This window comes from Simochromis diagramma, unplaced genomic scaffold (assembly GCF_900408965.1).
Source record: "Simochromis diagramma unplaced genomic scaffold, fSimDia1.1 OVJJ01000321.1, whole genome shotgun sequence".
In the NCBI taxonomy this organism is placed as follows: Eukaryota; Metazoa; Chordata; class Actinopteri; order Cichliformes; family Cichlidae; genus Simochromis; species Simochromis diagramma.
This window is the reverse complement of record NW_024386772.1, coordinates 9054187-9078924: the sequence shown is the minus strand read 5'-3', so window position 1 is coordinate 9078924 and position 24738 is coordinate 9054187. Positions and strand designations below refer to the sequence as shown.

At 36.3% G+C, this 24738-nt stretch overlaps 6 protein-coding genes and 1 pseudogene across 7 annotated transcripts; 4 read left to right on the top strand and 3 right to left on the bottom strand.

The window, feature by feature from the left end:
• Positions 1-5524: 5524 nt before the first annotated feature.
• On the top strand, positions 5525-7829 carry LOC120743567 (hemoglobin embryonic subunit alpha-like). Of its 2 annotated transcripts, none has more exons than XM_040047237.1 (3): positions 5525-5912; positions 6004-6211; positions 7724-7829. In XM_040047237.1, the coding sequence occupies exons 1-3, from the start codon at positions 5818-5820 to the stop codon at positions 7766-7768; spliced, it is 348 nt and encodes a 115-aa protein (XP_039903171.1). In that variant the 5' UTR covers positions 5525-5817; the 3' UTR covers positions 7769-7829. The 2 variants fall into 2 exon arrangements, with proteins under 2 accessions (XP_039903171.1, XP_039903165.1); XM_040047231.1 differs by lacking the exon at positions 7724-7829 and adding an exon at positions 6734-6947 and having other exon boundaries at positions 5533-5912.
• LOC120743515 (hemoglobin subunit beta-like) lies at positions 7324-8088 on the bottom strand. Its single transcript, XM_040047153.1, has 3 exons — positions 7956-8088; positions 7622-7844; positions 7324-7524 (listed from the first exon to the last, which is right to left on the bottom strand). The coding sequence occupies exons 1-3, from the start codon at positions 8045-8047 to the stop codon at positions 7396-7398; spliced, it is 444 nt and encodes a 147-aa protein (XP_039903087.1). The 5' UTR covers positions 8048-8088; the 3' UTR covers positions 7324-7395.
• Positions 8089-8813: 725 nt separating this feature from the next.
• LOC120743584 lies at positions 8814-10337 on the top strand (annotated as a pseudogene).
• Positions 10338-11513: 1176 nt separating this feature from the next.
• Positions 11514-12772, bottom strand: LOC120743519 (hemoglobin subunit beta-like). Its single transcript, XM_040047164.1, has 3 exons — positions 12428-12772; positions 12087-12309; positions 11514-11989 (listed from the first exon to the last, which is right to left on the bottom strand). Exons 1-3 carry the CDS (start codon positions 12517-12519, stop codon positions 11861-11863), a joined length of 444 nt encoding a protein of 147 aa, XP_039903098.1. The 5' UTR covers positions 12520-12772; the 3' UTR covers positions 11514-11860.
• Positions 12773-13993: 1221 nt separating this feature from the next.
• Positions 13994-14960, top strand: LOC120743617 (hemoglobin embryonic subunit alpha-like). The gene is made up of 3 exons (XM_040047303.1): positions 13994-14280; positions 14389-14596; positions 14832-14960. Exons 1-3 carry the CDS (start codon positions 14183-14185, stop codon positions 14958-14960), a joined length of 435 nt encoding a protein of 144 aa, XP_039903237.1. The 5' UTR covers positions 13994-14182.
• Positions 14961-17708: 2748 nt separating this feature from the next.
• LOC120743611 (hemoglobin subunit beta-like) lies at positions 17709-18621 on the bottom strand. The gene is made up of 3 exons (XM_040047291.1): positions 18375-18621; positions 17993-18215; positions 17709-17907 (listed from the first exon to the last, which is right to left on the bottom strand). The coding sequence occupies exons 1-3, from the start codon at positions 18464-18466 to the stop codon at positions 17779-17781; spliced, it is 444 nt and encodes a 147-aa protein (XP_039903225.1). The 5' UTR covers positions 18467-18621; the 3' UTR covers positions 17709-17778.
• Positions 18622-23045: 4424 nt separating this feature from the next.
• Positions 23046-23710, top strand: LOC120743598 (hemoglobin subunit alpha-2-like). Its single transcript, XM_040047247.1, has 2 exons — positions 23046-23276; positions 23516-23710. Exons 1-2 carry the CDS (start codon positions 23070-23072, stop codon positions 23642-23644), a joined length of 336 nt encoding a protein of 111 aa, XP_039903181.1. The 5' UTR covers positions 23046-23069; the 3' UTR covers positions 23645-23710.
• The last annotated feature ends 1028 nt before the right edge of the window (positions 23711-24738 follow it).

Genomic DNA, 24738 nt, shown 5'->3' with positions numbered 1-24738 from the left:
ACCATATAAGGGTTTTAATGTTGTAATGGTTTTAATGTATAGAGTGTGTTCCTCCTAAGGCTTGGATTTTACAGTGGCACCAACAGGGTTGATGGTATCCATGTGGATTCAGACAGCAAGAAGATACAGGAATTGGGTCATATAATTGTTTATTTTAAACAAGAATGACAGAACAATCAAACAGACATAAAAGGAAGGCCACAGGGACACAAACAAATTGATCAAAAATCTCTGGTCATATTCAGTCTAATAGATTCACCATGAACAATGACCCAGAAAGCTCAAAGTCATCACACAGATAATGTAAACAAATATAAAAGATGTCCTAATATTCACATTGTGTGAAAAATGTGAGTATTAAGTGAGAAATATGCAGTTTGTAGCATTGGCGCGTTTAGACCCTTTTCAGTAGTGATGGGATTTCCGGCTCCTTTTAGAGAACCGGCTCTTTCGGCTCGGATCACTAAAAGAACCGGCTCTTTCGGCTCCCAACCGGCTCTTCAGGTTGTTTTGTTGCTTTAATTAATTTATTATTAACAACAATATAAAATTATGCACAAAAAGAATTACTAATGTAAAAAAAAAAAAGTGGTTTTATTTATATATGTTTATATATAAATATATACAATGGCCCCTAGAGACAAAGCATGTACAATTTCCTCCAAACTCCAAAACACATTTCTAGCGTTAACTGAACTTCCAAAACAGAGCTACCTAGATCACTTAAATTACACAATTGAACGCATATGTGTATTGTTTGTGTATTTATACACAAGCACACACATATATTCAAATAATTTAAAAAAAAAAGTTCATTTACCTGTTACTACCACACACCAAATCCGGTCGTTGGTACTTCCTGTCTTGTGTAGCCACTGGGTATCAAAAGCTCAACACTGCCCCCTAGCATCCTGGAGCACTTCTGTTGTGTTTGTGTCTGTTTTGAAGCTTGTACGTGCTTTGTCTTTAGGGGCCACCGTAAATATACTTTTATTTATTCACTCCACATAAAATGTAATAAATAAATCATATAATACAAAAACCAACTATTCACATTTCAACTTTCAACTATTTAAATTGTCAGCTTTTTCCTTTTAAACAAATTTTAAGTGAAACAACACAAAACACTGCAAACCACAACAAAATTAAATATAAATAAAATATGAAAACAAAAAGAACATGCATATTCTCTGTCATATGGGCCTGCATGAATAAACTTTCTGAATCCTTTATCATCCGTAACTGAAAATAGTTGTGGATGATTACTACACCTTTCTAATGTGACGTTGTTGTCCCTGACTCTCTTTCGCTGTCTCTCCCTCCTGCTCTGTTCCTGTGCTGCTGCGAGTGTAACTACCGCTCCTCCCCCCTCTTCCCAGGGCAAAGCACAAGGCTCGCGTGCAGAGTGAAGTGGAAAAAAGTGTGAGAGAGAGGGTGAGAGAAAGAAAAAAAAAAACCCATGGCTCCCGATAAGGAGCCGGCTCACGTCGTTCACGTCAAAGACCCGGCTCTAAGAGCCGTTTCGTTCGTGACCGACACATCACTACTTTTCTGGATGCTCAACCACCCTAAAAGCAACATGCCCTTTTAATGCTACATTTTCCAAACTTCTCTGTTGGAGATCATACAGCAGATTACAGTGAAATCAAGTCCAGTGTTCTTGATGTCAAGTTGCTATTAGTGCACTCAAACAGAGGAGCTGCATGAGAGACAGGGATGGAAAGGGTTAGAGGTAAAGAGCAAAAGTCAAAGACAGCAAAAGCCGTAGCTTCTCTTTTGCCCACATTCATTGATGATGATTTCATGATCTAAAGTTTGTGCAAGTTTCTCCTCTTTTTCTGCTTTACTACAATTTTTGCTTTAACTTACTTTCAAAAGTTATATTAAGAACTGTGATCATTTATTCAGAATCATTCTTCGTGCATAGTGGTCAGTACAGTGGACAGCTATTCAAAGGCTGTTTTCTTGTATTCGTGTCAGTGTTGATGGCACACTTGCACTTAAACCACTACATCGGACACTGATGTGTCACTCCATACCAAATTCATAGGTCAAAACGTAGGTTGTTCACCTAAGTGGACATGTAACAAACTCTTTGAAAAGTACATGTTTTAAAAAAAAAATGAAGTTCAAAAATCTTTTTTTTTCATGCCTAAAGATGACTAAAACTACTTAAGAATAAAAATCCTGACTGAGGTTGTCATAATTCATGCATGAAAGGGTTCAACACTGAAATATAATCCAAAAAAGATATTTCTTTTGGATATGTTTTAATGTTTATCCTGTAACATTCAGGTCTGCAAAGGTGAAAATTATGTTTACATGCAGCATAATATGTTGGTATAATTGTAAGGCAGAATGGATGACGTTATGACTGGGGGCTGAGGCCTCCTAGTGGTTTGATCCTAGAATCGTCCCTGGTGTGTGGCTAATTGTCCCAGACGAACAAGGCAACTGATCATAAGAATGCAATTCTCTTCTTTGCCACAAGAAGTCACTGCCGGAAAAAATGAGTATGGTGCAACAGACCCCTGCTTGTGTGAGAGTGCAACAGACCCCTGCTTGTGTGAGAGCACTGCAGACACCGACAGAACGAGGGCTCGAGTCATTTTGTTGTCCTGTCATAATCATATCGGACATGGTCGGGAGGTATGACTGAGAGCAGTGCATAGTTACAAGGTTTATAAAACAACTGAAGCCGCTCAAAAAGACGACGACTGAGCACACTTGGTGTTTTACCTGGCAAAGAATTAGACGTTTATTTGACCAACGGACAGGAACCTACTTGGCCATTCAGTCTTGACGTTTTCTCACTGCGCGAGTGCACACATATAGGTACATTTAACTGAAGCAAATCAGATGGTGACAGCTAGAGTCAAAGCAGGTTTTAACCTTAAACATTAGCTAAAAATACCCGACTCACTGCCAGAGGCGGAGGCAGACATTTGATACACCCGGGGCTTAGCCCTAAAGGGTAGTATGCATGTGGGATTTGGGGGCAGTTGTTCACCTGCTCTTGTTCCCTCTCTGTTCTGTCCTCATTCTCCTCTCTCTCCCTCTCTCCTCCTCTCTCTCCCTCTCTCTCCCTCTCTGCTCCTCTCTCTCCCTCTCTCTCCCTCTCTCTCCCTCTCTGCTCCTCTCTCTCCCTCTCTCTCCCTCTCTCTCCCTCTCTGCTCCTCTCTCTCCCTCTCTGCTCCTCTCTCTCCCTCTTTGTGCTGACAATCATCAAATATACAGTTGAAACCAGATATTTACATACTCTTCAGATAAAAACACTTTTTTAATTGTAACATCAAATCAGACTAAATGTTTATTTTTTTAGATTGATAAATATAAAAACATATTTGTTAACTTTAAGAGTAAAGGGAGAAACTATCTGTATTTCTTAATCAAAAATGGCACCAAATTGTATTCAAAATTGAGCCACATTTATGGAGCTCCACAATTCTTTTCCCTGGTGTTTTGGTTGACATCTTTTGATTTTCCCATTTCAAAGAAACAGGCTCTGTGTTTTGCCTTATATGCATCCACAGCTGTGCCACCAACTGCACATGGACTCTACTAACCTATCAGAAGCTTCTTCAGCTCAGAATGGAATCGTCTGGAGTTTTCTTATTAATTAACAATAAACTTAGTGTATATGTACTCCTAAATTTGATGAAAGTGATAAAAAATAGACAGCTCTGTCTCTCTTTATTCTGACATTTAACTAATTCAAAGGATATTTATTTATCCAAAACAAAACAAGTTTACTCTAAATTGATGTTGTACAGTAAAAAAATGTTCTTGTGTTTTCCATAAAGTGTATGTAAGTATCTGGTTTAAACTGTGAATATACTGCTGTGTATTGAAGTTCCTCTTGTTTTGCATAGAAATATACTGAACAACATACAAAGCATAATATATAAAATAACATCTAACAGAGGTTTTTCTTTGAAAGAAGCTGCTTATGTCCATTCTTGTATATCAGTACATTACTGAAACCGATTTATTTAGCCGTGGAGGGTAACAACTGAAAATATGAAATAAACACATGTTTAAGCTAAGACTCTCTAAAGAAACAGCATTGTTGTTGTTCTGCTTTTCATTTCGCCATTTGTTGATTCACTCGAAGAGCAAGTAACGTAATATGGGTCAAGTGATCAGTTTGATATCAATCTTTCGTGATACACTGTCATATTTACATTATTTGTACAGTACGAATGATTTGCTTTGGTACCTGGTCGAACTTCAGCTCTCCTCTGTCTGCTTGGCTCCGTTTCTCCAACAGGCAGCAGCTCCCCCCGGCCCCTCGCTCAGTCGCTGAGCTCGGATCATACCAATATTAGGGGGGATTTACGCACAGTCATAAATTTCCACAGTGTGCACTATGTGCTTCGAATATTGTGTGTAGTTTTTGTTTTATACAGTTGTCAGCCAGGCATCTAACTATGAAAAAATTACACTCCAAAAGACCCCGGGCTTCTGACAAAACAACCCGGGCTTAAGCCCAGTAAGTCACCCCCCGCTCCGCCACTGCTCCCTGCAATGCAATGAAATAAACTAACCCCAAGAGCGAATGTATAATTGTAACCGCATCGATATGTCGTGGTGCAGCCAGTGCTGCTCCTGCATTATCATGTTTTTTTTTTAAAAACAGGCCCACCCACTGAAACGATAAGCCTCACAGTAAAACCGAACGCGGCGAATGGCATAATCATCATGTTTGTAACTGATAGCACAACCAACAGGCCTATTAATTAATTGTAGAATTTAGATTTTAAATCAGAATCCACGGACTGATTGTTAAAGCGTACTGATTTAATTTATCTCATATAAATTGCAATTACAAAGGCAGTTAATAAAGTAAATAAACACAAGCATATATACAAATGTATGTATGTTTAAAAAGTTATTCTTGGCCGTCATAAACATGAAGCAGTCGTTTTGAGTAAAGGCAACTGGAACATATAACATCAAAGGTTTATTTATTCAGAATGAATTATTACGGAAAATATTTTTGACATAAATTGAATGTATACCAATCAAGTACATTTTATTTGACCAAATTCAATTACATTTAGCGTTTGACATGTATGTAAGAAAACTATATGGAAAACTTACATTTAATCAAATTACTTGAATTCAACATTTTGGACATAAATCTCTTTTGAGTGTAAATAAAATATTGAAATAGCAGTTACTAAGTTATATTTACATTTTTTTTAATTTTCTTGTAGTTTGGTGTAAAAACAAAATAAAAGCTTTAGCCTCCAGTTAATAAGGAGTGTGAGTTGTGAGGATAAACACTTGTTTAATTAGAACAAATAAAAAATCATCTTTAGATTTACTCATCTAAAGGAGTGAGCCAAAATAAAAATGTTTGGATTAATTCCAAAGTGGAGGTTATTTATAGACCCTTACCATCCCTCAAGAGCGCATTTCCAGTGTGGGGCAAAGCTGAAACGATAAGATATTTGGCTTGTACACAAGATCCCATATGTGTTTCTTAGCAGCCAGTTAATTCATTAAGGCCAGTTTGAGCAGTTTGAGCAGGTGATACGAGGGTTTCACTAGCTGTCAGTTTTGTACGTTTCAGTTGGATGCCCGTGGGAAATATAATTCTGATTGTTTCGTCCTATATTATAGAACACCGTGAGACTTTGGTTTCGTGTTTATCTCATGCCAGCTGTTACATGTCATTTGGAATCCTTCCAAACGCCTATAGCATTATCTTGAAGGGGGGCTGGGTGTGCCTATGTTCCACTGCATCCATAAAACCCCTCTGTTTGCAGCGAACGCGGCATTGAACTTGGAAAAAAAAAGTCCAGAGGAAAGATGAGTCTTTCTGCTAAGGACAAGGAGATAGTCAAGGCCTTTTGGGCTAAAGTGTCGGGAAGGGCGGATAACATTGGCGGTGACGCTGTTGCCAGGTAAATAAGAAAAAAAAAATGAGGCGAATTTAACCCGCTTCTGCATTTTTATCTATTACTTACTGGCTTACTCACCTGTGTTTTTGCCCAGGATGCTGACAGTGTACCCTCAGACCAAGACTTACTTCTCCCACTGGAAGGACCTGAGCCCCAGCTCTGCCCCAGTGAGGAAACACGGAGGAATGGTGGCAGCTACAATAACCGATGCTGTGAACAAAATCGACGACCTGGCAGGGAGTCTTCTTACCCTCAGTGAGCTGCATGCTTTCACTCTGCGAGTGGACCCTGCAAACTTCAAGGTATTTGTTTATTAAATCATGAAAGCGGTTCAGAAAACCTGTGGGTTTGCTTTAAAGATTAATTGGACTATTAATTGGACTACAAATTAAACGTTTGCTTAAACAATTTTTAGTAGTTTTTATTTAAATGTGCCTCCATAGGCTACTGGTTGAGACTGCATCCGTTCTAGTGAGGAACTGTAACGTCATCATTAATTATTCTTTGATTTAGAAGCCTATAAATCTGTCCCATCCACACATGGATAAGGCCATATGCAAATATAAATAAATCATAACTTGAACCCCAATTCGTGACATCGAGCTACAGTTATCTTTAGGATAAATGAAATGTGTGTTTCAGCTGCTGTAGCGCAAAAATGTTACACTTTTAAACAAACAGGGAAGTTGCCTGTGTTGTCAGCAAGTCAAAGCACGACTCTGTCACCGAAGAAACACAGGATAGACTGAGTTATGATTCAGATAACTGATCTTTGATATCATAATCCCTGATTCTGCTAAAGAAGTGTCACGATCTTTGTACAGATTCTTGCTCAGAACATCCTGGTGGTTCTGGCCACTATGTTCCCCGTCGACTTCACCCCTGAGGTCCATATGGCTTTAGACAAGTTCCTGGCTGCCTTGGCTCGTGCCCTGTCTGTGAAATACCGATAAATTGCATACTGGAGGCGACGAGCGGCAGGGGCTCAGATAGCTACTCACTGCCAGTCTGTATCTGAATAAATCAAATGCAATGAAACTGCCGTGTTTGTTTGGGTTTTTTTGTGTGGTGTACAGTAAAAATACTTTACACCACAATACTTTATCATCCGTCATAATTTATGAGAGGTCCTTTGATGCGAAAGTCACAGCATGACTTATTTTTATTTTACACCATCTTATTTAAAATTTGAAAGAATAGGCTAATTAATATCTTACACCCACTATTTAACTCTTCTGTTACACCCTGATATAGTTGCAAATGCTAGAAAAAAAGAAAAAACAACAAAGTGAAAAATAAGCTCGTTGTTTTATTGATTTAAGCCTCCTCAAGACATGATTTAAAAAACAGAGTATGTAACGGTCCTATTATGAAAAAGGGGAAATAAAACAAACAACTTGAGGTATATGCTTCATATATCTTATTTATTAAAATCATTTTAAGGTACAATTTAACAACAGAGTATGTGACGGTCCTCTGCAGCTTTCTAGTAGTACTGCTTTCTGAGGGAGGACACCACCACTGCCAGGAACTTCTGAAAAGCTGCGTGTACCTCAGGAGTGAAGGCTTTACCCAGCTGGGAAGCAACCACAATGGTCAGGCAGTGACCCAGGAGCTGTAACACAGCACAACATGCATGAGATATCATGAACATGCTAAATATATACATAAATATCAATAGAAGCCAGTACCATCAGTTCAGCATTGCCTACCATGAAATTGTCAGGGTCCACCTGCAGTTTCTCAGAGTGCAGCGCGCTCAGCTCTGCATATGTGGCCTTGATGTTGTCCATGTCCTTCACGGCTTTTTCCAGAGCTTCCATGATGACCTTTCCATGAGACGCAACCCTTGGATTTGATGTGATGGCAGCAGCATTGTAGAGGTTTCCAAATCCACCGAAATACCTCTGAGTCCAGGGGTAGACAATCAGACACCTGCGGAAACAGAAAATTTTAAATAGCTCACAATTACTAAAGAAGAGTCATATATATATATATAGAGTCATATAATCTTGCACCTTCTTTAAGGGAGAAACATGGTCATACCTGGAAAAAGCTGCTTGCCCAACAACCGCATAGTCGATCTTGGAGAAGATGTCCTGGATCGTGGTGCGCTCAAAGTCTGTCCACACAACCATTTTGCTTTGTTGAGTTTTGCACTTGTCCTGCTATTCAGCAGCCCACCACACGCAGCTTTTAAAGGAGCCGTTTCGCTCCACCCAAAGATATGCAGTTGGGTGGAGTAGGACAGTAGGGTGGATAAACCGAGTTACATGTAACGCTTTGTACTTCTTTGTTCGTGTAACTTGAAAATCAGTCAAGAGAAAACAAGTTTTCCAGTTTAAGTCTTCGTCACATTTGTGCCGGCTTAGTTAATTAGTTTCATTATTCATAAACGTTTTCGTTAACTGATGTTTTCAGTATTACAGTTTTAAAAATCATTTTAATGTTAGGGAATCACACAGAGCTACATTTTTAAGTTCGGGAAATTCAGAATATCATAAGAACACCTGAATCGAGCTGACTCACAGACCAAATCCCAGTCTCATTTAACAGATCTGCAGACGTTTTTTTAATTAGCTTAATTAACTGTAAGTAAACATAAATAAAGAATTGTTTAAAGATAAGGTTAGATTAAAAAAACCCAGAAGATTCCACTGCGCTGGAGAGATAGCATTTTGGTTTTTATTGAAACTTTTTTGGTCTCATTTTTCCATACTTCTATATCTCTTCCGCTAATTTTAGGTTGCTTTTGGCAGAGTTATAATAATAATAATAATTATAATAATAATAATAATAATAATAATAATTAATAATAATAATAATAATAATAATAATAATAATAATTATAATAATAATAATAATAATAATAATAATTATTATTATTATTATTATTATTATTATTAAGCCCATTATCTTATAGGGCTATAAATTTAAAATGTCCATTTTACTGCTCTGACTTATTTCAGCACCACATTAATATGAACAGCAACAGACTCAAAGACAACAATCACTGTCACTGGAAATCTATGTTTTGGGTTTTAAAACTGCAAACTTTTAGTATTCAGTTGGATTAATTGAATTAATTTATTAAATAAATGAATAAATAAACACTGCCTTGAGACTGGCTTGCGGACTGGTCTTCAGAGCCACCATCACAATTTTGTCTTGCGTTTATCTCGAGCAGAACCTTGTGGTCATATCTCTGAGGTGGCCCGGGTGTCTCCATTGCCTGTTTCATGTATAAAAGCCCCCGTAGTTTGAGCTGATCAGGAAAAGGGAAAAACAAAACAAAAACAGGCAACATGACAACCCTTTCCGAAAAGGACAAGAACATAGTGCAAACTTTCTGGGCTAAAGTGGCTGGCAGGGAAGAGGACATCGGTTGTGATGCTGTCTCCAGGTAAATATGCCTTATGATTTACAACCTATGACCCCAACTGGACAGACCCTCTGCTGCATTTTTTACCTACTATTTACTTAACTTACATTTTACCTAGGATGCTGACAGTGTACCCCCAGACCAAGACTTACTTCTCCCACTGGAAGGACTTGAGTCCCGGTTCTGACCCGGTGAGGAAGCACGGAGCAACCGTGATGGCTGCAGTTACTGATGCTGTCAGCAAAATTGATGATCTGATCGGAGCTCTTCTGAGCCTCAGTGAGCTGCACGCCTTCACTCTGAGAGTGGACCCTGCAAACTTCAAGGTACTTATTTATTAAATCATAGCAGTGAAACTTTTTAGTGTTTTGCTGTGAAGGTTTGGACCTAAATAAAACAGATCACAACTTTTGTGCATTTTCGTATTAATATAAAAATAATTTAATAGATTTAATATTTTTTTGTCTTTAGACATCCCAAGTTTTTCTTCCCAAATCGCTATTCTCAAGCATATCTATTTTCTGTCTAAATTACACTTAACCCAGACTGTGCGGTTCAATCGTACAAAAACAATGTTTGCAGAATATTACAGCAATTAAATGTGACTTTAAATGTGGCTATCATGTTTTCACAGGTTCTCTCTCACAACCTCCTTGTCCACCACATTCCCCAACGACTTCACCCCCGAGGTCCACGTGGCTATTGACAAGTTCCTGACTGCGGTGGCGCTTGCCCTGTCTGAAAAGTACCGATAAATTGCACTCTGGCGGTCAACAACATGGGCTTGGATACTCCCAAACTGATTTTTAATGTAAAAACAAATAAATAAATCTAATACAGTACTGCTGTTATCTGTGTGGTGAAGCGAATTTATTTAAAGTTGATATCAACTTTCAATTTAGTGGCAAATCTAAAAAATAAAAACAATATACGTGTAATAAAGGAGGGCTGAGATGAAAGGCCAACAAAATGTGCCAGAATTTATTAAAAGTCAAGATGAGTGACCAATAAGCTTTCAGTTGGCCACTAAATAAAACTTAATGTGCAAACACAGAAAGAGTGTTCAAAGTAATAGCCTACCTTTCTAACCATTAAATGCGAGCTGCCACAGAGTAACGATTTTATTTGTTTCTACAGCTATAATGTTGTGCAATAAAAGTAACATCGCTATAACTTTATTGCAGGCTAGGAGGCTGCCGATGTTTTGCAGATCCCAGCACAAATTAATATTCTGACGATTATATTTTTTAAAATAATATCAACATTAATTCTATTCATTCTATAAAATAGCTTTTTAGATGCCTGTATATATATTGTTGCTGCAGCAATTATGCTTTAAAATAACATGAAAAATCCAATCCAAGATAAACCCAGAACACAACACAGCAGCACATGCTGTAGTTTGCTGAGAACATCTTTATTATTGTTTATGATTCCTTTATAATTGTCCAGAGCAATACAATAACCAACAAAATTTGTAAAGCAAAGAAAAAAAATGTGTACGTTCAAATGATTTATAAAACCAAACGCTGCAAACTTTATTTTCATTATAACCATGGCCAGGGTCACATGCTCTTATTAGTAATTGACAGTTTATTTGACCTCGATCAGTTACAGCACAATCTGATTTACTAGAAGTAATGCCTTTAAAAAAAACACCCCAGAAGAAGATAGTAGTGATGTGGGATAATGCAGAATAAGGTATCGATCTGATACCAAGTAAATAAAGGCCCAGTTTTGCCCATACCAATACTGATACTGATACTTTAAATCTATATAGGCAGTTTATGTAGGGGAGAGCAGTGTATCAGGATTTATGACAGGAGTCATGTCATACAGTTTACAAATTCTTAACACATTTTTAATGTCGTTCTACACTAATGAGTCGACACAACTTATCTCACAAAGTTCAGTGGGCTACATACTGAATTTAGAGAATACAAACAAATTATCGACCCTATTGCACTGCAATCGATCCAATACCATGGTTGTTATGGATACCATCAACTAGAAGACACAATGGTGTTTTCCTTTTACAAGTATCACCTTGCTCACATTTTTCTGTGTGTGTTTGTGTTTGGATGTAGTTGTATTTCGTTTGTACATCAGCTGTCTCACAGAACAGTATAAAAGAACAGTGTGTAGGCCTATATATTTTTCTATATATGAACAAAGCTTACAAGACTCTCAAAGAGTTACTTTTATTTACTAATATGACCATATATTCTGAAAAAAGGGAAATAAAATGAACAACTTGAGGTATATGCCTCATATATCGCATTTATTATCAGCATTTTGAGTCACACTTTAAAAACAGTCCTCTGTAGCTCTCTAGTAGTACTGTTTTCTGAGGGAGGACACCATTTAAAAATTAAAAGAATAGGCTCATTTATAGCTTGCACTACAAGATACACCCACCATTTAACTCTTCTGCTACACCCTGATATAATTACAAATGTTGGAAAAGGAAAAAACAACAAAGTGAAGAATATGCCCATTGTTTTATTTATTTAAGCCTCTTTAAGACATGATTAAAAAAACAGAGTATGTGACGGTCCTCTGCAGCTCTCTAGTAGTACTGCTTTCTGAGGGAGGACACCACCACTGCCAGGAACTTCTGAAAAGCTGCGTGTACCTCAGGAGTGAAGGCTTTACCCAGCTGGGAAGCAACCACAATGGTCAGGCAGTGACCCAGGAGCTGTAAAACAACACAACATGCATGAGATATCATGAACATGCTAAATATATACATAAATATCAATAGAAGCCAGTACCATCAGTTCAGCATTGCCTACCATGAAATTGTCAGGGTCCACCTGCAGTTTCTCAGAGTGCAGCGCGCTCAGCTCTGCATATGTGGCCTTGATGTTGTCCATGTCCTTCACGGCTTTTTCCAGAGCTTCCATGATGACCTTTCCATGAGACGCAACCCTTGGATTTGATGTGATGGCAGCAGCATTGTAGAGGTTTCCAAATCCACCGAAATACCTCTGAGTCCAGGGGTAGACAATCAGACACCTGCGGAAACAGAAAATTTTAAATAGCTCACAATTACTAAAGAAAGAGTCATATATATATAGAGTCATATAATCTTGCACATTCTTTAAGGGAGTGAATATCAGAAACATGGTCATACCTGGAAAAAGCTGCTTGCCCAACAACCGCATAGTCGATCTTGGAGAAGATGTCCTGGATCGTGGTGCGCTCAAAGTCTGTCCACACAACCATTTTGCTTTGTTGGGTTTTTCACTTGTCCTGTTAGTCAGCAGGTCACGGCGTGCAGCTTTTAAAGGAGCCGTTTCGCTCCACCCACAGATATGCAGTTGGGTGGAGTTAGACAGTGGGATGTGCCAGTGTGGGGTTTGGCAGGACTATATTCACTTCACCATCAAACTGAATCAAAGAAAATGATTCAGTTTTTTCATTATCATTGAATCATAAATTAAGTTATAAATTATTTTCATTCGTCACTCTCAAAATCTGCTAATTTAGCCTCTGACCACTCAGATAGCTAATTGTGTCCACTCAGGTATACATGTGAGCCTCATTAGCTTTCATTATTTTATGTCCTGTTTTTTACATTTCACTGCAATGAAGGATCACCTCTGTCTAAACAGGAAATCTCAACTTTTGAGCTCTTTTGTGAACAAAAAAAGAAAAAAGTAAAAATAAACCCACAGATATCCAGGAAACATTTACTGCTCTCAGGGTGGATCCACCTGTTGGAAGTTTAGATAAGGCAGAAACAAACGTCATCCTCAAAGCTTAGTCATCGTAAGTTTTAACTGCCTGAACAAACGGCAGTTAACTGCAGAATTTCAATTTGGAGTAATGGCTCCTTGGCAATCTACATGTCTATATTTAAATCATAAATTTGAAGTGAAATTACATCAAATTTTGCTTGAATGAATTAGACCACCATCCAAATCTGCGTCCAAAATCTCCTGTGTAAAAAGCAAAATAAGAATGTTTAATCCACTGTTAAGATTGCAGCTGTCAAAATATAAAAAATTAGCGCATGCTTGAAAAGAAAATGCCTTGTTATAAAAATCCTCTGATATCATTAATTAATTGGTTTCCATTCTGATATCTGTTTGCAACATAAATAAATACGGGATTCACTAATGTCTCACCTTAAAAACTGAACTGTCTATCAAAGTTGATTATTTTAGATGATAAACAATTATTTTAATAAACAGTCAAAGTTAAAAATACAGTTTTCATTTGTTAATGTAACCCATGAGCCAAAAACATTGCAATTTTAGGTATTTATGAAAACGTATGTTATTTCATGATTTTCTATTTTATTTTTAAAATATGTACACACACACACACACACACACACACACACACACACACACACACACACACACACACACACACACACACACACACACACACACACACTCACACACACGTAGATATACATATTTAGTATACACATTCAGTAATGCGCATATACTCTTATATTGTACATATATTTATTCGTATAATTGTCAGATTTAGCCGCTCTTATATTTTGCTTGTTCTTATGTTATTGTATTTTTGCTTGTGAAGCTCGCACGCAAGAATTTCACTCGCATGTACTGTACCAGTGTACCTGCACATGTGATGTGACAATAAAACTGATTTGATTTTGTTGTCTAGAAATACATTTTCCTTTTCCACTCTTTGGTTTAGTTTTATTTCTTTATTGTGTGCACTAACTTTATAGGTGAACACCATTTAAAACTCTTTTTCTTCAGTAGTTTTCAAAGCTATGTTGGGCCTGTCCAAGAGCCTGTTGCTATCTCTGAGGTGTGTCGGGTGTGTCCGTTTACTGTTCTACATATAAAAGCCTAAAGCTTTTCTGGTGGTCAAGACAACTTCAGACAAAAAGTCAACAGACAAGATGGCCAGTCTTTCTGCTAAGGACAAGGACACAGTCAAAGCCTTTTGGGCTAATGTGGCTGGAAAGGAGGAACAAATCGGCTGTGATGCTGTCTCCAGGTAAATATGGATTATGACTTAAAATCTACGAACCCAAACGGACTGCTTTAACCTGCTCCTTTTTAAAAAAATATATGTACTGTTAACTCACCTTACATTTTTATCCAGGATGCTGACAGTGTACCCTCAGACCAAGATTTATTTCTCCCACTGGAAGGACCTGCGCCCCGGCTCTGCCCCGGTGAAGAAGCACGGAGCAACCGTGATGACTGCAGTTACTGATGCTGTCAGCAAAATTGACGATCTCACCGGTGGTCTTCTGAGCCTCAGTGAGCTGCACGCCTTCACTCTGAGAGTGGACCCTGCTAACTTCAAGGTACTGACATACAATAAATTCTGAAAGTGGTCCTGATTTCGTTGTGTTTTTTTTTTATGAAGGTTTAGTTGCAGTTTCTTTGTTTCTAAGTTTAATGTACATTTAATGTTTAACTTCTTGTAGCAGTACTGAATACTGAATCGCAGTATTCAAATAAACAGAGATAAATAACCCTGGCGTGCATTTTCTAACAGCATGGTGTTTTTTTTAAAATGTGATCTTCATCTTTTCACAGGTTCTTGCTCACAACGTCCTCGTGGTCCTGGCCACCGTGTTTCCCAACGATTTCACTCCTGAGGTCCACGTGGCGATGGACAAGTTCCTGGCTGCCGTGGCTCATGCATTGTCTGAGAAATATCGTTAAAGTGTACACAGGAACAGATGTCTCAATTTGAATAATGAAACATAATAATAAAATAAAAATCAAACTGTTGTGATTATTTTTATATTCTTCTTGTGTTTGCAAACAATAAGTTAAAAGGATTTAAAAGCTTTCTATTTCAGGTCAACAACACATTGGCCCACATCTACATCCATTTTTTAAAGAGATGTAGACTGACCCTAACCTTTGATATGATTATAAATACTTGGCTGTTTGTAGGGGGGTAATAAGAAGACTTTGCAAAAATGTAGTACGACTTGACAAAAACCAAGCAGGAATTTTCCTTGTTGTTTAGTTCTTCCCCTAAGCTTATAACATATCTGAAGCTACATACATAGCATAGAGAAGTCCATTGAAAACCTGAAGTAAAATCAAGATATGAATTCAGAGCAGTTGGGACACTTTTACTTGACTTTCAAATTCTGCATTGGTTTCTGTTTTCTATAGTCATTTATAGCGATTTAAATAATAACTATTATTATTTTCCACTTATCCTTGACAGTGTCGTAGGTGGGGCTGGATCCTATCTCAGCTACCACAGGGCGATATCACAGTCTGGCTGCGAACCCGATTGTGTGGAATGAGGAAGAGGACCCAAGCACAGACACGCAAGAACAAAACTTAATTTTAATAGAAAACAAGCTTTTTATTTAGGCTGGCAAAAAAAAAAATTACAAAGAAAGGGCATGGGTAAAACTACCCATATGGAAAAGATATATATAAATCTTATAAAGTTTGTATCTGTCTTGTATGAAACTTGTATGAAAAGCATACAAGAGTGAAAACACATATAAGATCCCTTGAAAAATGATATAATGAAACTTGTATGTTTTGGCTACTTACTAAAAAAATATATGAAAGTAATGAGAAAGTGGCCACTTTCATGAGTAAATCATATATGTTTTTACTATTTCTTTTCCATATGGGTAAACAATAACCTAAACTGGGTGCACTACAATTAAAACATGAAAAAGCCTTAAACATGGAGTCCTGGCATGGATACATGGAAAGACCTGGAATCATGACGTGAACTTAGCAGACAACCTGACGACGAATAACTGGAAACATACAGACTAAATGCTCACATGAGGTGATCCGGGGAAGTGGAAACACAATTTAAATTTTATTTATTTAGCACCAAATCACAACAAAAGTCGCCTCAAGGCGCTTTATATTGTACAGTAAACACATTGAACATAGGAACACAAGACGTCTTCAAAATAAAAGAAGAAACATAATTAGACGCAGACATGACAACAAGAACTTGACAACACAAGACACGCAGACATGAAACACATGAAGGGCAAGGGAGACTTAATACAGGGGTTGAAGACACAAAGGGGAATCTAATAAAAAAGTCTATAATGGCAACCTAGGCATAATAGAAATGAACTTAGAAAACCTAAAGGACTTAAGCAAACACGGGGAGAACATGCAGACACACAAAGAAAGGCTCCAGCTAGGTGGCGGAATCAAACTCAGGACCGTCTTGCGAGGCAACAGTGCTAATCACCGCACCACTGCGCTGCCATTGATGCATGACTGTTATCTGTTAACTGGCCAATTACTGAAATTAATAAAGAAATATCATGTAGTCACAGAAACACTGGACACTAAGTTATTTCCATTAGATAAAACAATAATTTTCAAACAAAACAAAACATTAACCCATTTTCTCTGTGGTAGAAAAAAGCTTTTGTGATTAAATAGGTAGATCGAGCCCAGAAACAAAGACCAAAGGAGACCTTCATAAAATTTGGAATAAAGATACAGTTTTTATTGTTGCCACTATACACACTGTATTGTGAATGAAACCATCAATATGTGATTGAAATCCAGACTTTCAGCTTTAATTCAAGGGTTTTCACAAAAATTTTGCATTCTTTCAAATACTTTCTGCCAAAGTCTAAATTGACTTTCTTGGTCTTCGGTGTAATCAGTGGTTTGGACCTTGGTGCAAACTCAGCAAACTCAGTATCTCTTGATTGCGACTTTGACAACTCCTCAAGAGTGTTAGATGTTGTAAGTTTTATTTTCTTCACCACAGAAATAATTTTTGTCAGCATGCACTTGTAATTCATTGCGTTTAAGGTTGTTTGGTGTGGCTGCTTATTAGTCAATTGTCCTATAATTTTTCAAGTTCTCAAACTGGGGACTTTGTATAAAAATTACTTTAATTCTAAAACAGTTCATGAAACATTTTTGTAAAACCTCTTGATTTAGAGCTGAAAGCAAGCACTTCAATCACATGTTGACTGATTGATTTGCAACCCACTGTGGTTATGTATGGAAGCAAATCCACAAAAACTGGGTTTTTGTCCTGAACATTATGTGCATGCATTTGGTTGCATGGTTTTTAATGCTCTTATTGTTATATCAGCCTGCACCACATACTTTGCTGTGTTTAGTCGTCGCATTTGTTTTTACAAGCTGTGAGTTCAATGGATTCATTTTACATTATCATTTTTGAGCGGGATCATAACATTGGGTGTGCTTTCATTTTGCTTGATTCACCATATAATATCTAGGTGGTTGTTGCATGACTTTTATATTTTGATATTGAAATTTATTTTGCTAATAAGGTAGATATAAACTTTTACATTTTGGTGTTTTAACACTAAAATTAGTAAACTGTTGGGGGTTTTTAAGTTTAACTTATCATTACAGACAGTTTATTTTAATCATAAACAAAGTGAAAAAGAAAACAGGGAAATTTCTGAAGTTGCTTAATATTTTATTTTGTTTAAAGCTCATTGAGACAAGGGTTTAAACAGAGCATGTGACGGGCATCTGCAGCTCTTTAGTAGTACTGTCTTCTGAGGGAGGACACCGCCACTGCCAGGAACTTCTGGAAAGCTGCATGGACCTCAGCAGTGAAGTTTTTACCCAATTGAGAAGCAACCACAATGGTCAAGCAGTCACCCAGGAGCTGCAACACAACAAAACATGCTTTAGCAATCTTCAACTCGCACACACATAACAATGAAAATCAGTACTATTAATTCAATACATACCATGAAATTGTCAGGGTCCACCTGCAGTTTCTCAGAGTGCAGCGCGCTCAGCTCTGCATATGTGGCCTTGATGTTGTCCATGTCCTTCACTGCTTTTTCCAGAGCTTCCATGATGACTTTTCCATGAGACGCAACCCTTGGATTTGATGTGATGGCAGCAGCATTGTAGAGGTTTCCAAATCCACCGAAATACCTCTGAGTCCAGGGGTAGACAATCAAACACCTGAGGGAATATATAAATAACTGATTTGCTCTTAGTTCTAAAAGAAAAATTTACATTGTGTAATGCAAAAAATATGCCAGCTTTTTTCATTGCACATAAAGATGTTATTCAATTAACCCCAATTTCTTTATGTTAATATAAACACAAACAATGTTTCACCTGGAAAGAGCTGCTTGTCCAACGACCGCATAGTCAATCTTGGAGAAGATGTCCTTGATCGTGGTACGCTCAAAGTCTGTCCACACAACCATTTTGTCTTGTTGAGTTTTTCACTTGTCCTGTTGGTCAGCAGGTCACCAAGTGCAGCTTTTAAAGGTCTGTTTCACTCCACCCAAAGATATGAAATTGGGTGGAGTTGGAGAGTGGGAGTTGACTAAACTGGTTCAGTTTAACGATTCTGAGTTCAGCTTTAATAAACCATCAAAATGAATCAAAAATTAGTTTGAAACTTTTATTATGGACAAATTTAATCCATATTTGGATAATTGATCAAGAATCTAATTAACAATTATCTTTGTTTCTCCTTTTAATTGGTTTTGATGGTTGAAAATTTTCACTGTTAGAATTACCAAAATTACTGTGACTGGTGAGATAAGCTTTAGTCATACAGAATACATAAATTTGCTGTAGCTGTGTAAGTCTTTAATGTATGAACAATATATTTATATATTTAGATAATAATTCTCCAACACATGGTACCTAATATAGATATAAATGCTTAGGAGCAGTGAGCAGCCAACTCCAGATTGTAAGTCAGTGCAATGGAAAAGAGAACTTTTGGAGAAACTCTGGTATTTAAAGTGTCTGTAAAATTATAATTTCTTGTTCAAAATTAAAATTGTGTATCAGTCAATCATTTTTCTTGGTATGAAGTGCCCAAATTCAACAGCAAACAGTTTCCAGATCTAAATATCTTTACTGAAGTGCGTAGGCACCGGGCTTTTGGTGCCAGAGCATGTGAAAGAAGTGACATAAAGAAATATATAATCTCAGTTAGAAAAGTAAATCAGTTTTTCTCCTTCAATATTAATTTTACATGTTAAGTATAACAAACATTTTTGTATTTTTAAATAATTAACACAAATACGTAAATACAGAAGCTGTCAGTGTAATGTGTGAGCTTAAATTTTGAAATCAGAGATTTTGTCAGTATTTTAAAGACACCAAAAATACTAAAGCTTAATGGGAGGTCTTTATGGTGTTTAGATCTAGTAAGACAAGAACAATAAGATACACTCATAAAGGAAACGAAGTTCACTACAGAATATATTGTTGTTTATTTAACTACACATAAAACCAACACTTTTTTTTGTTATAGTTATGTTCATAGGCCTTATGAACTCACAACACACTTATTAATCTGAGCCTCACTAACTTTCATAATTGTATGTTTTCCTTTTCACACTTCACTGAAATGCAGGATCACCTCTATCTAAAGGGGAAATCTCAACTGTAAGCCACGTGTGAGCTCTTCTGTGCTCCCAAAAAACGTTAGATAAACACACAGATTTCCAGGAAACATTTATTGCTCTCAGGGTGGATCCACCTGTTGGAAGTTTAGATAACACAGAAACAAACGTCATCCTCAAACCTTAGTTAATGTAATTGTAAGTGCCTGTACAAATGTTAGTTAACTGCAGTATTCAAATTTTAAATCAGAATCCCTTAGCCATACAATCCACTGTAAATTTTTATATTTAAATTACGTCTTTGAGTTTGAAATGACAAAAGTTTTTAGTGCAGTGTTCAAATTTATTAGATCACCAGCCAATATGAGGTTTGTGCCACAACTGACCTAATTTCTTAAAGCATTTTTTATGTTTCTATAATGGTCAAACCACCAATATGTACAAACACTTAAATTAAAATGTTAATGCCAATATAATTATTTTCATTATCCATAAATTTTCAAATGTACAGCTTTACAAAAAAAAGTAAAGCACAATATTATTTCTTGATTGAGATATCAAATTACAGTTACTTACTCGCCTGTTATCCTTTATTTAATCAGGTAAAAGTCTCACTGAAAAAAACAAAAGGAGAACCCTTTTAAGAGAAACCTGGCCACAAGGACAGTAGAAGTTATAATATAATAAATAATAGATAACAAGTAAAGAAACAAATGGGTCATTCCATCTCAAATCAGCCAACTTTTAGAACATTTCCTGCTCAACCGTCTCCAATTTGGCCAAAAACTGTCCTTTGACCTACTTTCAAATCTTTTTTTGCAAGTTGAAATCTACATGTTTGAACATGAATATCTCCAATTAATGTTCAAACATTTACAGATAAAAGCCTGAAAATGAAATAAAATAGAATCAGGATCTGCCAGATCTTTGATACAGATACAAAAAAAAAGTCTGAGTTAGTTGAAATATACACACAACAAAAAAAGAAATGTCCAGCACTCCTGCAAAGTCTGATATTTGAGTACATATTAATTGAAAACTTCAAATTGCTAAAAAAAACAATAACTAGTGATGATTTCTGAAAGATTTGAAGTTAATGTAATACATGTTGTACTCTAATCATAACTTAGTAAAAAATTGTTAAATATGTTCTAAAATGTCATTGTTGATAGATTTCATTGAGGGTCGTTCCATCACTAATCTTCACATTTATAGAACCTTTACTGTTAAACCACCTCCAATTTGAATAGAAAAATATTATATGTTTCAAGGTTTGGACATATCATGATTGCTGTACAATCTTAGCTTTATATATAAAATACTTTAAGTTATATATGTTTGTTGCTTCTTAGTATATTTTAACCCAAATTATTGATGGCACTAAGTTTCAGCATGATATGTAACTAGAAAATTTCTTCAAAATATAAAATATTACATGCACATATTTAACAAAATTGTTTTCTCAGTTATAAATTGAGCATTATCTTGAAATTCCAGAATTTTGAGCTTGTGATATTTATTTAGTCCAGCATGAAAGTTATATGAAAATGGGATGTTCTTCATTTCTGTGAATAAGAATCTAGTGTTAAGAAGTATTCTGTGTTTATTTTAGGGTTATTGTTTAGTTTTTTATTAGTGTGTGCTCCAACACAGAACTTGACAGGACTTTTTTTTTTTCATATTTTATTAGCCAATGCTCTGACAAATATCTGTCCCAAATGATCAATTCTGATTCATTTTGATAAGAAAGGACAGTGAAAATTGCAGGCTTTAGCAAGAAAAATGTCATGAAAGTGCACTTTGGGGGGAAAAAAACCTATATAAAAACTTACTTGATATATGAATCTAAAATTACCAGCAATCAGTATATACTGTATATTGAAACTTTGGACCAAAAAGTTTTTATATAAACAGGGGAAAGCGGAACTGGAAACTAGATGGTGAAGTTTTTAATATATAAAGCTAAAATTTCACAGCAATTGTAATATATGTCCAAACTCTGAACTATAACATTTTAATGCAAACTGGTGAAGGTTGAACAGAAAATGTTATAAAAATGTGATGATTTGAGTTTGGACTGACCCAGGTCTTAAAAACTAAAAATATGCACACATGTAACAAAATTACTTTCTGAGGTATAATTACAGTATCATCTGAAAACTCTATTATATTTATCTATCTATATTTTGTTGTATTTGGACAGGACAACCTACTGATATTGTTGTTCTTGTGGTACAAGTTATATTGAAATGGCATTTTCCTAATTTTTGAAGTTTTTAATTAATGTGTGCTCAAATATGGGACTTGCATGAGTACTGGAGTTTTTTGTTGTTGTTGTTGTTTTTCTTTTGTTTTGGAACTAGCTCACACATTTTGTGATGTATCTGTCTCAATTTCAGGATCTGTATTAATTGTGATTTTAAGAAAGACCAGTGAACATTTCAGGATTCTATCTTTGATAGTCTTTGAAAGATTCATGTTCAAACATTGCTGCAGATTTCAATGTATGAAAAATTGTAGAGCAGAAGCCTTGATTTGAGACGGTTTGACCCCAAAACAACTGATATTGCATTCAGACGTGAGCACTAACATGCAAATCATATCCAACAAGAGATCATTACAAAAGTGAAATTAAAAGCAGTCATACTGACCAAAAAGGTATTTTCTCGCTCCATTAAATTGATTGGTTTTTTTTTTTTATTATATTTTTTAACCTGTTTGTGAAATAGGTTAAAAAATAAATAATTAAATAAATGTATGCCTCACCTTAAAAACTGAATTGTCTATCAAAATGTATCATTTCTCAAGATAAACAGTTATTAAATCAGTTGAAATCAAAAACACAATTTAATTTGTTAATGTAGGCTATAGACTAACAGATATTAAAATTTGAGGTATTTATAAAAGTATGTTACTTTGTGGTTCTATTCTTCAGAAATACATTTCTCTTTTCAAGTCTTTGGTTTGATTTATTTATTTATTTTTTCATTGTGTGCACTTTAATTAAGTGAACACCATTCAAACATCTTTAATGATTTACTCTTTTTCTTTAGTAGTTTAGCTAGCATGACAATTGGTTTACCGTTTATCTCACAAAAGGCGTTACATGTCACTGGGGGCCTGTCCAGGTTGCTATCTCTGAGGTGTGCCGGGTGTGTCCGTTTACTGTTCTACATATAAAAACCTAAAGCGTTTCTGTTGGTCAAGACAACTTCAAACAGAAATCCAACAGACAAGATGGCCAGTCTTTCTGCTAAGGACAAGGACACAGTCAAAGCCTTTTGGGCTAATGTGGCTGGAAAGGAGGAACAAATCGGCTGTGATGCTGTCTCCAGGTGAATATGGATTATGACTTATAATCTACGAACCCAAATTGACTACTTTAACCTGCTCCTTTTTAAAAAAAATATATGTACTGTTAACTCACCTTACATTTTTATCCAGGATGCTGACAGTGTACCCTCAGACCAAGATTTATTTCTCCCACTGGAAGGACCTGCGCCCCGGCTCTGCCCCGGTGAGGAAGCACGGAGCAACCGTGATGACTGCAGTTACTGATGCTGTCAGCAAAATTGACGATCTCACCGGTGGTCTTCTCAGCCTCAGTGAGCTGCACGCCTTCACTCTGAGAGTGGACCCTGCTAACTTCAAGGTACTGACATACAATAAATTCTGAAAGTGGTCCTGATTTCATTGTGTTTTTTTTTTTTATGAAGGTTTAGTTGCAGTTTCTTTGTTTCTAAGCTTAATGTACATTTAATGTTTAACTTCTTGTAGCAGTACTGAATACTGAATTGCAGTATTCAAATAAACAGAGATAAATAACCCTGGCGTGCATTTTCTAACAGCATGGCGTTTTTTTTAAAAAATGTGATCTTCATCTTTTCACAGGTTCTTGCTCACAACCTCCTCGTGGTCCTGGCCACCGTGTTTCCCAACGATTTCACTCCTGAGGTCCACGTGGCGATGGACAAGTTCCTGGCTGCTGTGGCTCGTGCATTGTCTGAGAAATATCGTTAAAGTGTACACAGGAACAGATGACTGACAGCAGCATGAGATTGAATTCTTACTGTCAAACTGAATTTGAATAAAAAAGGAAACAAATCCAATCAAACTGTTGTGGTTATTTTTGTGATCCAGTAAATGTTTTTTTGTTTAGACAATAGATTAAAAGCATTACAAGTTTAGGTCAATGGCAGGTGAAGACAAGTCGTCCTGAATGAATTCATTTGGGTCATGTAAACAACCACTTAAATTGTTGAGTATTTCTAATTTTTTTCTGTCTGTTTTAATTTTATTTTACAGTCAAACTCTGCAGTGAACTATTTCTCCTAAACATGACTAGTCTATAGTTATTAGTAGGAAAATATTAGTTATTAATTATACATCATCACATTTCCAAAGTCAGAAAAAAATTGTATTTGTTGAACAAAAAAATTTACAAACAATTCTTTTTAAAAAAAAATCTCTAGTAAGTGGAGAGGGACAGCAATGGTCCTCTGTCCTAAGACTTGGTATCTAAAGGGATGGGGTTTCTTAAGCAATGTGTGATGGCTGCATGCAACCACACAATTGAAATACTTGGGTAATATTCATTTGATCTTTTTGTCTTACGTTTACATTGTGCTCTAAAGCTTCTGTGATCATAAGTTAACCAATTTAATACTTTGAATTTACCTGTAATGCATGACAGCACTAAGCTATAGTCCAAACGGTGGCACAGACTCTGTTTTGCATTGTTTGTTGTTTTATATGAGTATGTGTTATATTAATTATATTTCTGTTCTTTTTGAGCTACCTGGCCTCTGCTCCAGTCCTTCCTGGTTTGGGTGGAAGAGGAGGCTGAGGGTGAACCTGGTTTAAATGCAGAAGCCAATAAAATGGACTGGACCATCTATTGTGATCATGTAGGGGGGGGATGGGGTTCTTCTTGAATGATGGTTAGCTGTTAACTCTTTAGTTTTCACCTTTGGTGTATATAACAGTTTATTCATTTGCTATATAACTAGAGCTGTTTCCCATTTGGGCAGGTCAGTTTGTTGAGTTATGTTTTGTGAAGTGAATTTTGTTAAGTTAACCTCTTTTACGGGCCCGCTTGGTTCTTAAAAAAAGTT

Excerpts from the sequence above, each read along its gene's own strand:
- LOC120743515 (XM_040047153.1), bottom strand. The coding sequence starts at position 8,047 with ATGGTTGTGTGGACAGACTTTGAGCGCACCACGATCCAGGACATCTTC. Across the intron at positions 7,845-7,955 it reads GGGCAAGCAGCTTTTTCCAG|GTGTCTGATTGTCTACCCCT; the intron begins GTATGACCATGT and ends CTGTTTCCGCAG. Across the intron at positions 7,525-7,621 it reads TGGACCCTGACAATTTCATG|CTCCTGGGTCACTGCCTGAC; the intron begins GTAGGCAATGCT and ends GCTGTGTTACAG.
- LOC120743598 (XM_040047247.1), top strand. The coding sequence starts at position 23,070 with ATGCTGACAGTGTACCCTCAGACCAAGATTTATTTCTCCCACTGGAAG. Across the intron at positions 23,277-23,515 it reads TGGACCCTGCTAACTTCAAG|GTTCTTGCTCACAACCTCCT; the intron begins GTACTGACATAC and ends ATCTTTTCACAG.
- LOC120743617 (XM_040047303.1), top strand. The coding sequence starts at position 14,183 with ATGGCCAGTCTTTCTGCTAAGGACAAGGACACAGTCAAAGCCTTTTGG. Across the intron at positions 14,281-14,388 it reads GGCTGTGATGCTGTCTCCAG|GATGCTGACAGTGTACCCTC; the intron begins GTAAATATGGAT and ends ATTTTTATCCAG. Across the intron at positions 14,597-14,831 it reads TGGACCCTGCTAACTTCAAG|GTTCTTGCTCACAACGTCCT; the intron begins GTACTGACATAC and ends ATCTTTTCACAG.
- LOC120743567 (XM_040047231.1), top strand. The coding sequence starts at position 5,818 with ATGAGTCTTTCTGCTAAGGACAAGGAGATAGTCAAGGCCTTTTGGGCT. Across the intron at positions 5,913-6,003 it reads GGCGGTGACGCTGTTGCCAG|GATGCTGACAGTGTACCCTC; the intron begins GTAAATAAGAAA and ends GTTTTTGCCCAG. Across the intron at positions 6,212-6,733 it reads TGGACCCTGCAAACTTCAAG|ATTCTTGCTCAGAACATCCT; the intron begins GTATTTGTTTAT and ends ATCTTTGTACAG.
- LOC120743519 (XM_040047164.1), bottom strand. The coding sequence starts at position 12,519 with ATGGTTGTGTGGACAGACTTTGAGCGCACCACGATCCAGGACATCTTC. Across the intron at positions 12,310-12,427 it reads GGGCAAGCAGCTTTTTCCAG|GTGTCTGATTGTCTACCCCT; the intron begins GTATGACCATGT and ends CTGTTTCCGCAG. Across the intron at positions 11,990-12,086 it reads TGGACCCTGACAATTTCATG|CTCCTGGGTCACTGCCTGAC; the intron begins GTAGGCAATGCT and ends GTTGTTTTACAG.
- LOC120743611 (XM_040047291.1), bottom strand. The coding sequence starts at position 18,466 with ATGGTTGTGTGGACAGACTTTGAGCGTACCACGATCAAGGACATCTTC. Across the intron at positions 18,216-18,374 it reads GGACAAGCAGCTCTTTCCAG|GTGTTTGATTGTCTACCCCT; the intron begins GTGAAACATTGT and ends ATATTCCCTCAG. Across the intron at positions 17,908-17,992 it reads TGGACCCTGACAATTTCATG|CTCCTGGGTGACTGCTTGAC; the intron begins GTATGTATTGAA and ends GTTGTGTTGCAG.